The sequence below is a fragment of the Loxodonta africana genome, chromosome 9, assembly GCF_030014295.1.
Source record: "Loxodonta africana isolate mLoxAfr1 chromosome 9, mLoxAfr1.hap2, whole genome shotgun sequence".
NCBI classification, from domain to species: Eukaryota; Metazoa; Chordata; class Mammalia; order Proboscidea; family Elephantidae; genus Loxodonta; species Loxodonta africana.
The window spans coordinates 53,024,596-53,036,942 of record NC_087350.1 but is presented as its reverse complement, the minus strand read 5'-3'; the positions used below and the strand labels follow the sequence as shown (position 1 = coordinate 53,036,942).

Below are 12,347 nucleotides of genomic sequence, written 5' to 3'. Positions count from 1 at the left end.
ATTCCTTTACTCCAGAGCCATACATCATATGCCTTAGCTCATGTGGCTAATGTCCTGATTTTAGAGAAGAGGAGAGGAAACGGTGTTCTGCTCTTAGTAATGGGTGCCTCAGTGGGATCAGAACAGCGATTAAGGCAGAAACATCTTATTCCACAGCCTAAGAAATACGTGGAAATACCCTTTTTGTTACACCCCTAAGTATAACAGGAAAGTTACTTGGTAACCTTCCCTTAAAATCAATCTGAAATTGGTGGAATCATTAGAGATGGGAGGGCTGGGGTTGGTCCACATGCCAGAATCAGGTATCACTGTCATGGTAAGAGAGATGTTTTCCCACTGCCAAAAAGTTTACGCAAAGCCTCCTTCATGTCTTTGTTCCTTAAGCTATAGATGAATGGGTTTAGCATGGGAATAATCACCATATAGAGAATGGCAGCCCTACTGGCCCTCTCAGTAGAGTGAGTTGATGGAGGAAGTAAATACACACCCATAAGAGACCCATAGAAGAGCAGGACCACTGTGAGATGAGAGCCACAGGTGGAGAAGGCCTTCCACCGCCCCCCAGGAGATGAGATGCTACACACAGCCCAGGAAATACGGACATAGGAGAGGACAATCAGCAGGAGGGGAGCAGTGAGAAACATCAGGCCCATAGTGATGATCATCAGCTCATTAATGTGGGTATTTGAGCAGGCAAGTTTCAGTAGGGCACTGGGATCACAGTAGAAGTGGGGAATAGCTTTCTGGGCACAGAAAGCCAGACGAGTCAACAGCAGTGTGTGCGTCAGGGCAGGGCAGTTGGTTAGCAGCCAGCACATGCCCAGCATTAGTGCACAGAGTTTGGGATTCATAGCTGTGCTGTAATGGAGTGGCTGGCAGATAGCCACATAGCGGTCATATGCCATCACAGCCAGGAGGCAATTGTCAAGGCTACCAAATGTGATAAGGAAATACAGCTGTGTAAGGCACCCAGAATAGGAAATGGTCTGGCTTTGACTATAAATGTTCGCCAGCATTTTGGGGATTGAAGTAGAACTGAAACAGGCATCAGTTAATGATAGGTTGGCCAGAAAGAAGTACATAGGAATGTGAAGGTGTGGGTCAGAGCTGATGGCCAGGATGATGAGCAGGTTCCCCACCACAGTGACCAGGTACATGCCCAGGAAGATGCCAAATAGGAGAAGCTGCTGCTCCAGCTGCTCAGAGAGTCCTAGAAGGAGGAAGTCTGAAACAGTGGTTTGGTTCTCTCTGCCTGGTTTCCCCATCCCTCGTAGTCCTTGTTATCTGTGTAGATAAAACTCTGACATGTATCGGTATTTAATTATTAATTCACAGATACGTATCTACTACTATCTGAGTTAGCAGAACTGTGGTGTGTTAAAAAGGAGAATCAATAGCCCTTGTCAATGAGAATCTGTGGATATCATTGGCAATACAAGAAAAACCTCATGAGGCTTTTAGATAACAGTCAAGATAATATCCATTCAAATATAAATAGTGAATTCTATGCTATAGTAGGGTCCAAACAAAAGATATTAGTTTGACCAGAGAAGTCAGTGTGGGCTATTTGGAGATGGTAAGAATTGGGCATGGCCTAGATGGCAAGACAAAAAAAAAAAACCTGTTGCCATTGAGTCAGTTCCAACTCACAGCAACCCTATAGGACAGAGTAGAACTGTCCCATACAGTTTCCAAGGAGCACCTGGTGGATTTGAACTACTGACTTTTGGTTGGCAGCTGTAGCTCTTAACCACTACACCACTAGGGGTCCTGATGGCAAGATAGGAAAAGTCATTTATGCTGTCAACTGGAAATGAGTTACATGATCTCATTCACTTGTTTTCTCCCTTCCCCAACAATGTACATGCATGCACGCACGCACACACACACTACAACCTTCTGTATGGGGCACTGAGGATGACTTTGAAGGATAAGATAGCCTTCTCTCTACTTGCCTCCACAATTCCAAGAACTTCATCTTCCCCATGAAGCTCCAGTCCCTGTGCTCTTCTCTAGCTGAGAGCATAAGATACATGGGCTGAACACAGTGTGTGTCTGTGGTATCCTATTCTCCTCATTCACTGTTAGGACTTCCTCTCTACAAACAGCATAAGGGGTCACCCTCTCCCCTCCATCACTTTCCATTATCCCTGTCCTCCCTTTTGCACCTCTGTACCTCTCTGTTCTGGGAACTGATCGTTTAGTTTCCCTAACCTCTTGGAAGTCATCATGATTAGCACTTATCTACAAAGGCTTGCTAAGTGCCAGACAAGTGTTATACTCCACAATTGTGCAAATGATGTATCTGAGTCTCAGGGATATCTAATGTACCTAAGATCACATACCTAGTAAAAGATTCAAAATGTAGATCTGTCAGGCTCCAAATCCTGTGCTTTCACCTCTACGTTGTACTATATCTCTCTGAAATTTGCTTCTAAGGAAGGTGAAAAAAATCAGGCTCTGCTTCTTTGGACTTGAAAATATCTTCTCTTCTTTTTGGGTTCCCTAGGATTTAGAGCAACCTGGTGTAAGAGGTCAACTCACATTGGCTTTGTAGAAACCGTGACCTTAGAAGCTTTTGTGGATATTTTAGTTCTCCGTTACTCTTTGGTTCATGGAAGAGGCTCTGATCTTAGCCAGAGACTCAGCTCATCTACCACAGCACTTTGCCTGGCTACTGGGCTGGAAATGGAGGGATGAGTGTGTTCATGCAAGTGTTCGTGTATGTGCATGTTCTACACTTTCCAGATCCTCACCTGTCAGGGTATGGGTCAGTTTCTGGCATCTTCAAGTTCTTCAGTTGTCACCTCTGGATGGAAAATCCGCAATGAGAAACTCTCTGGGAAATTTCTGACTCAGAAACAGTAAAGTTGGGGTTTATTGAGTCCTAAGTTGATTAGGGACAACTGGGGTGTATGACTGTTTTACATTTTCCCCGGGTCTGAGAAGGCAGGAATATTTCTTAGGGTTATAAAGGCTCTTGGAAACCATCCCTCAAAGTATTCCTTAGAGCCAACCTCAGTGTCATTGTTCAGCCTATTCTCCAGCCAACTCTGGCTGGGTCCTGGGGGAACAGAAGGGATCTTTTTCCCGGGGGTTAACTTCCTAAATGCGGATCTCAGGAGTGGGATCCTGAAGCCTCTTGCTGGATGAAGTGCACTTCAGCCGGACATATAGGCCTCCTGGAAAATCCTTTCCGTGTGCCAGGCAATTCGGTGCCTGATCCCTGCCCTAGGATTGAGAAGATTTGGGGGACTTATGTTATAACATGAGCATTTCTGTTGGCCATTTCACTAAACAGAGTAAATCTAATATGAAGCTACCACCCAAACAAGTCCAAAACTCTCTCAATGTAATAAGGCAGGCTATGGCATTTTTTTTTTTTTTTATATAAAGCATACCAGCCATAATGCTGCTACATACCAGCTGCTATAAGAATTATTTACAGCTCCTGTTTTTATTAATACTGAAAAACTAGCTAGTACTTATGGAGGAGCCCTGGTGGAACAGTGGTTAAGAGCTTTGGCTACTAACCAAAGGGTGAGCAGTTCAAATCCACCAGGAGCTCCTTGGAAACCAAATGGGGCAGTTCTGCTCTGTCCTATGTGGTCACTAGGAGTCAGGATTGACTAAATAGCAAGGGGTTTTCTCAATAGAATGAGTAGCAAAGAATTTTTGGCCACCTTTAATTTTTCACGGAGCCCTGGTGGCGGAATGGTTAAGAGCTTGGCTGCTAACCAAAAGGTTGGCAGTTTGAATCCACGAGGCTCTCCTTGGGACACTTCCAATCTGTCTTAAATGGTCGCCGTGAGTGTTTTTTTAAATTATTTACATTTCTCCTGCATTCAAAATACACTCACCCCTTTCCAAGACCCTCAGGATCTTATCCCATTGCAGTATCAGGTCAAAGTTCTTTTCATCTAAATCAAGTCTGAGTGAAAATGAGTTTCCTCAAGTGCAGCTCCTCATGCATTGTTCCTCTCAGTCTGAATACCTGTAAACTTAAGGGGCAAGTTGTCCAGCTCTCACTCAACATGCGCATATCCAGCACAATGGTGAGACAGCCATCAGATAACTGCAATAAATACTCCCAATCCTAAGAGAGGAAGTTAGGGTGGATGTGTGTTTTATCCATTCTCGCTGATGATCATAATCCACTGATAAGCAGACCACAACTCATCTATTCTACTGTGATGGGCATTTAGATGATTCCCAGTTTGGGCTTTTACAAATAGTTGTAATATAAACATTCTACCACATGCCTTTTGGAAAATACATGTAACCATTTTGTTTGAATATATGACTAGAAGTGGAACTTTTGGGTTTTAGGTTTTGCCTATGTTTAGCTTTAGTTTTGTAAAGTGCACTGATTTATTCTTTCAAGAGTTATATATGAGAATTCTGGTTGTTCTTATCCCATCAACACTTGGTATAGTCTCATTTCATTTCAGCTATTCTGGTAGGTGTATAGCACTAACACATTGCAGCTTAAAATTAAATTTCTCTGATGACTAATGAAGTTGAAAACCTGTTCATAATTTATTGAAATATATGATATTACCTTCTGTGACACATCTTTTAAAGTCTTTTTAACATTTTCTACTGGGTTTTCATCTTTTTTTTTTATTATTCAAAAGAGTTCTTTATATATTTTGCATGTATTTTGTGAGAAGTATGGCACAGTTCTTAAGCGTTTGGCTCCTAACCAAAAGCTTGACAGTTTGAGTCCACCAGCAGCTCCTTGGAAATCCTATGGGGCAGTTCTACTCTTCCTATAGGGTCGCTACGAGTTGGAATCGACTCCATGGCAATGGGCTTGATTTTAGTTTATGCTTGACAAATATCTTCTTCCTCTCTGAGGGTCACTCTCTTATTGGTGCCCTTTGATAAATGGAAATTCTTAAGTTTCACATAGTAAAAAAAAAAAAAAATGCTAAAGCATCACATTTATGATAATTCAGGTGATTATTTATTTGTGAGTTTATTTCTAGACTCTCTCTTCTGTTCCACTGGTCAGTTTGTCTATCCTTGCCACAATACACACTGTTTTAATTTTTATAAAACTCAAAACTTGTTGCCGTCGAGTTGATTCTGACTCATAGCGACCATATAGGACAGAGCAGAACTGCCCCATAGGGTTTCAAGCAGTGGTTGGTGGATTAAAACTGCTGACTTTTTGATTAGCAGCTGATCTCTTAACCACTGTGACACTGGGACTCCTTAATTTCTATAGTGTTATAATAAGTCTTGATATCTGGCTGTGTAAATTTTCCATGTTTGTTCTTTCCATTCAGAAATACCTTCTCTATCTGACCCGAGGCTTCCTGAAGGAAGCGTGGCATTCCATTTGATTTGATCTACCACAGATCTCATGTAGAGTGGGATGGGGGAACCGGTAGGCAATACCTGAAGGAAGCAGAAATAAGAGTAAGAAGAAAGGAAATCAAAAGGATCTCAACGTGTGGAACCAAGGGAGGCAATAGAAGTAGTGGATAGCATGGAGGTTCCAAGCACTTAGCAGTATGAGGAATTTTGCTTGCAGAGAACATACCAGCTTAGTTCTCTACCACATGTGTATAATTTTGGAAGAGATATGATACAGTAATTTAAAACATTCAGTTTGGAGCCAGATGTACCTGAGCTTGAGTCTTAGATCCACCATTTACAAACTGTGTTACTCTTTGGACTTCACTTTTCTTATCTATAAAAGGGGAATAATAATGCTACTTACATCATAGTGTAATGAGGATTAAATAGTGTTGTGAGGATTAAATGAGATAAATGCTTAGCAGAGGCTCTGTGCAACAAATGTTCCCTGAACTTTTCCCAATTTAGTCACTTCACTGACAGCCCTTGCTCATGCAGAACAGTAGGTACATGGATGATGGATAACTTCCCATCAGCATATTAACTGTCATATATTTTTATCCAATTTAAGAAGTGCATTTTGTGCTCCAAGTTTGTGCTCCCTGATCTCATGGGAACTGTTAGTGTGAGAGAGACCCTGCACAAGTGGTGGGAAAAAGAAAATCAAGTTGAGATGAAAAATGTCCACAAAGTGGAAAATCCCAATGGAGAAAATTGCAGAGTATAGTAATTGTCTATGTTTCCAGTCTGTTAAGGAAGGAAGTAAATATCTCTTATAAATATCATGGGGTTTAATAGCGTGATTTAAAAGGCTTGGAAAGGCTCCCAGTTCCTCCTGGTCCTTTCCAAAAACAAACAGATGACAAGCCTTATCATCGAAATGTCATGTCCCTAGCTTATTGTGTGGGCAATAACACTAATTACCTGTAGAGGGCTTCACCAAACACTGAAGTTTCATTTAAGTCTCCAAACAACTGAGTGGGCAGGCAGGGCAGAAAATAACACCTCCATCTTATAGATCAGTAAACTGAGGTGAAATGACTTGCCCAAGGCATGAGGAAATACACAATGTTATCGGGTCCAGCTAAATAGGAAGAGGCTAAACAACTGACCTGGAGAAACCTCACATGGATCTGAGGAATTCAAGGTTCAGCCCAAAAAGGGTCACGTAGCCCTTTTCCAACAGGGTAAACAATGTCCCAGGAGTGAGGCTAAAAAACACAATGAAGGAAATGGGAACAGAATTCAGAGGGTCAAGTGAACACATTCCCAGAAGTGGGTTGAAGAGTAGTTGTCTCAGATTGGCAATACAAATTAAAATTTTAAATTCTCATAAACCCCAACAAAGCATTCCATATTTTGGAATCTATTCTATACAAGAGAAATTCTCCTGTAAGTGCAAAAATTGTATACAAAAATTTCCATTGTAACACTGTGTTTGGAGTCCCTGGGTGGTGCAAAGGGTTAAGCGCTTGACTACTAGTTCGAACTCAACCAGAAGCTCCTCGGAAGATAGGTCTGGTGATCTGCTTCCAAAAGATGACAGCCTTGAAAACCCTGTGAAGCAGTTTTACTCTGCACACATTGGGTCACCATGAGTTGGAACTGACTCAACAGCAACTAACAACAACACTGTCAGTGGGGAAAAAAGCATTATGGATAGTATGAGTCCATTCCTGTATATAGTACTGTAAAACCTGTGAAAGCTGGAACCTATGCATAAGGCAACAACCTGTCAGAGAAGGAGAACTCCTCTAAAATGAGTGATAGAAAAAATGGTAAGACTGCACCCTGTCAAAAGCAAAAAACTTTCGAGACCTGGAAAAACAAGGCAGTCCTATCAAGTTCCAGCTCTCACAGGTTTCACTGTATATATAGATCTCTGTACAGAAAAGAAAAAAAAAAGCTTTACAACATGAACGCAATTCTAGTTCCCTGGAAAGTGGAATTACAGGGAACTTTCACCATTTTAATTATAAATTTAATACAAAGGAATACATGTCCATTATTTTTTAAATGCAAACAATTTAAAGTTAAATATGGAAGTTACTCTTCACTCTCACTTCTGAAAGCAACCACACACACAAACACACATGCAACACACAAACACACATGCAAAACACAAACACAGCGTGTAAAGTATATATGTTTTTCTTTACAAAAATGAGATGATGTTATATACATTTCTCCGCCATTTGCTCTGTCACTTAACACACTATCAGACGATAGAGTAACATGAAAGCACAGCTTAACAATGAATAGCTCCTGATTGGCTGTCATACTGCTAAAATTTATATGGAGGGATCTGGTAAGTTACTTAACATGGCTAAGCTCTAATATTTTTTTGCTTTTCCATTTGTAAAATGGGAATAATAATAATGCCTATCTCTCAGGATCTGGAGAGAATTTGATAAAAGACATGCCAAGGCCTTAGCTCAGTGTATGGCATATATTGAGTGCTCACTAAATGCTGGCTAACATTAGTCATCTTATTTTTTTAAAGACCTCATAATATTTAGTTATAAAAATGCAGTATAAATTGTTTAATAATTCATCTCTTTTTGTATATTTAGATTTTCTCCACATGAGTTGTTTAGACATATACGATGGCCTGCCCTTTCTTGTGTTATCACATTTTGAGACATGACCTGCTAAAAATGGTTCAAACTGAGCATCAAGTTCAAGCAAATAAAAAAAATTTCCATTTTGGGGGACCGAAACACTTAATTTCTTCTTCAAAAAGATAGTCCATGTTCGGTAATTGTTACGATGACAGCAAAAACACATTGCAAAACGGCTTTCCAATACTGACGTTCTTCATTAATTTGTGTTTCCAGTTCATGAGCTACATGATTTGGTTTAAGTATGACAACTTACAATCTCTGTGAATTGAACTGTTTTCATGTTTATCAATCACATTCAAGTTGCCCCAACTGCTAAATGCAGCAACTGAAGACTAAATGACTTTAGACCAAATAGTTTGCAAACAAAGCAATATACAGAGCTAACGGATGGAGAATACAGTAGCCACTCCCCCTTACAATTTTCACCTTTAGCTTTGCACCCTAGAAATATATTCTGGCTACAGAACTTTGTTTGTTTACCATCTGAGAAATTTTTACATGAGTTTTCAAATGGTCCACTGTGGTTTTGACAAGTACTTGGATCTCTTTTCATCCAATAATTTACATCATTACAAGAAAAATTATTCCACAAAGCAGTATCTGTATTTCTGCTACTTATGGGGCATGCAGTTGTGACAATTTCAGATTATAAAATAGTTTCACTTTCTACCTTCATTATTAGTTTTTTTTTTTTTTTTTTTACTACAGCAAGGATAGTTACAGAATTTGGAACATATTCTCTTATATTCATATTGATATTAGTAATTTTGGAAACCCTGGTGACCCAGTGTTTAAATGCTACAATTGGTAACAAAACGTGGGCAGTTCAAATCCACCATGCACTCCTTGGAAACTATGGGGCAGTTCTACTGTGTCTTATAGGGTTGCTATGAGTCGGAATCGACTTGATGGCAACAGGTCTGTTTTTTTTGTTTGTTTGTTTTTTTTTTGGTTTATTAGTAATTTCAGAACTAGTGGTACTACTACAAGGATTTGGACCCATTAAACTCAAGCATTCAGAGGAAGAAGACACATCTGATTCATTATATTTTAAAAAGGAAGTTTATTTTGGAACTGTCTTTAAGGATTCCCAAATCCTTTTTGTCTTCTTCAAGCTTTTTGTGAGTGTTTGTTTTCCACTTAGTTGTGGCCATATCATTTATACCTGGATGTAAAATTATGTCACTTTTTAAATTTGGTTCTACCATAGCAAATATATTTGAATAACATAAAATAAGTAATATTTATAAAATAAGAAAAATTTATAAAATAAAATTTACATTTGAATTCAAACAATAACATGAAAAATTATTCCACAAAACAGGGTCTGTATTTCTGCTAATTGTTGTTAGGTGCCTTCGAGTCAGGTCTGACTCATAGAGACCCTTATGTACAATCCAACAAAACACTGCCCAGTCTGTGCCATCCTCCTGATTGCTGTTATGTTTGGGCCCATTGTTGCAGGCACTGTGTCAATCCATCTGTTAATTAGTAAGTTAAAAAAAAATATTTGTAACATGTAATTTTGTTATTCAAGTTTGAGATAGTCAAAAGAAATGGTAGGTACAGAGCAGTCAGAAATAATTTCATTCATTTGTGGTACAGTGTTTGTTGGCAGGTGCTTTGAGGATCTCCGCCAATGTTTTTTCGTCCTGGAATAACACTTAAAAGACTTGCACAGTCCACTTTCCGTCCTTTGGCGCTGCATCTTCACAGTTCATTGGACTACTGCTGATACCCAACAGCAGCAAGAGCAATTGCAAAGAGCATGATACAAATACAAGTGTTTGGTCATCTGAAGACACTTTTTGGGGCACCAGATATGTCATGAGTTACACGATTATAGTGCCACTGGTGCATTCTTATGTGGTCAAGGAGAGGGAGCTGAATGTGAGGATATATCTGATCAGTCCAAAATGAAAAGGAAAATATAATTATCGTATACAAAAATTACACGCAATTTAAAAGATGACATTAATTTCATTCAGTATCATGCTGTTCCCTTCCACTGTGGCACTCACTTTTCCTCGTGTCCTGTCTGCTTGGCATCTATGGATGTCTGCACTGAACAACTAGTGCCCCTGCTTTGTTGATGCCCTAAGCACGTGCTTACCTTGGTTATTGGGTAATCTCTCCCAGGTACCAAAGAATATTCATTAGTTCTGATGCTCATTTTTGTCCCGTCTCCACTCTACACTCCCCCAGCTATGAGCAGAGGATGATTCTTGGAAACATGGAATAAAAACATCCTGATTCAAAGTACAACCCAGCATCCTCTTCCTAAGGGACAATAAAAGAGGCTAAAGAGTTGGTCAAAACACAATCTCAAAAAAAAATCTTTAGAAAGAGAATTGAGAAGAACGCAGACAAATTAGGGCACATAGAAGTTCCTATGAATACCTTTAGTTTCTAATTTAAGAAGGAATTTATAATTTTTTTTTAACACTCTCTTTGGTGAATTAGATTTCCTATTTGTTTTTCTGTAGTTGCTTGAAGTAAGCTTTTTAATAGAAGTGGGCTTTTTTTTTCATACTTTGGAAGTTAGGAAAGAAGCTGTATTGATCAGCTTATCTTTTGCATCCCTCCCACTGTTCCTCTAAATGCAAGCCATGTAGTTCAGACACATGGAGATAAAGAACTACAGCAGCAGCACTTCAGGCTTCATCCTTCTGGGCCTGTCCTCCAACCCTCAGCTGCAGAAGTCTCTCTTTGCCATCTTCCTCACCATGTACCTGGCCACCATGGTGGGGAATGTGCTCATCATTCTAGGCATACATTCTGACGCCAGGCTCCATACCCCTATGTACTTTTTCCTCGGCAACTTATCCTTCATCGATATCTGCTTCATAACAGTCATCGTGCCCAAGATGCTGGTGAACTTACTATCAGAGACAAAGATTATCTCCTACATGGTCTGCCTGGTCCAGATGTATTTCTTCATATCCTTTGTGAATACTCACAGCTACCTGCTGGCATCTATGGCCTTAGATCGACTGGTGGCCATCTGCAACCCCTTCCATTATGATGTGGTCATGAACCCACAGCGTTGTGTTCTCGTGTTACTGGGATCTTGCACCATATCCCACCTGCACTCCTTGTTCTGTGTACTGCTTCTGTCCCACCTATCTTTCTGTGCCTCCCACATTATTCAGCACTTTTTTTTGTGATATCCAGCCTGTACTAAAGCTGTGCTGCTTTAGCACACTTCTCCAGCCAGACTGTGGTCATGACTGAGACCCTGGCTGTCATTTTGACCCCTTTCCTGTGCAACCTCTTCTCCTACATGCAGATAATCATTACTGTGCTCAGAATCCCCTCCACAGCCAGGAAGTAGAAGGTCTTCTCTACCTGTGGCTCCCATCTCACCATAGTAGCCTTGTTCTATGGGAGTAACATCTATGTTTATTTTAGGCCCCCATCCTTGTACTCAGCAGTGATGGGCTGAGTAGCCACAGTTATGTACACAGTGGTGACACCCAGGTTGAAACATTTCATTTCCAGCCTGAGGAGCAAGGATATGAAGAGAGGTTAGGGGAAGTTAAGGAACAGAATTCACTCATAGAAAAACAAAAGGATGGAATGTCAAAATTAGGAGATGACCTAACAGATTATCCTTCCCTCTTGCCTATTTTCAGCATGGCATCCAAAAATGTCATGAGAAGTGGATTTGGATAGCAGTAAGAACATTGGCTGGAGTTAAAACACTTGGTTTTTATCTATGTCCATGACCAAATATATGTTCACGCCCTGGCTCCACATTGCTAGGAATTCAGATTTCAGGAAAATAATCGATTGACACCATATAGTAAAATAAGGCTATCCCTCAAATAACTCTTCTATAAAACTGACTATGGCCAGTACTAAAGAAATTATAATGCCTTGTTTGTTTTATTAGCCCAAAAGAAGAATAAATTGCTTGGGTTTGGTAGAGAACTGGGAAAATCTTCTTGGAGCAAGATACCTAAGATCATCCTGAAATATAGACTAAGTTTTGAGACATGAAGGTACAAGGAATGAAGCAATGGGCAGAACACTTGTAAGATTGGAAACCACTTACACAGGTAAAGGCAATTAATGTTCAAATATATTTGAGGAGCTTTGAAAAGCTCTGTGAGGCTGGAACCTTCTAAACAATTTGTTAACAGGGAGAATAAGGCTGACAAGATTAAAGCATCTACAAAGCAGACTTGCCCACCTTGCCACTTCCCCACGACAATGTGATGACAGTGGACATTCTCAGTACCTGTCTTCTTTGCCCTGTCCCTTAGTTCTTCCTTTCTCAATATGGCCAGTGCACTCACCGACCTGCCCTTTATATCCTGGAAAGAGCAATGTATAGGTCAGGATGAGCTAGGT

At 40.2% G+C, this 12,347-nt stretch overlaps 1 protein-coding gene and 1 pseudogene across 1 annotated transcript; one reads left to right on the top strand and one right to left on the bottom strand.

The window, feature by feature from the left end:
- Nucleotides 1-311: 311 nt before the first annotated feature.
- Nucleotides 312-1,265, bottom strand: LOC100664638 (olfactory receptor 1N2). The gene has a single exon (XM_010588003.3). It carries the CDS (start codon nt 1,263-1,265, stop codon nt 312-314), a length of 954 nt encoding a protein of 317 aa, XP_010586305.1.
- Nucleotides 1,266-10,515: 9,250 nt separating this feature from the next.
- Nucleotides 10,516-11,874, top strand: LOC100671077 (olfactory receptor 1L4-like; annotated as a pseudogene).
- The last annotated feature ends 473 nt before the right edge of the window (nt 11,875-12,347 follow it).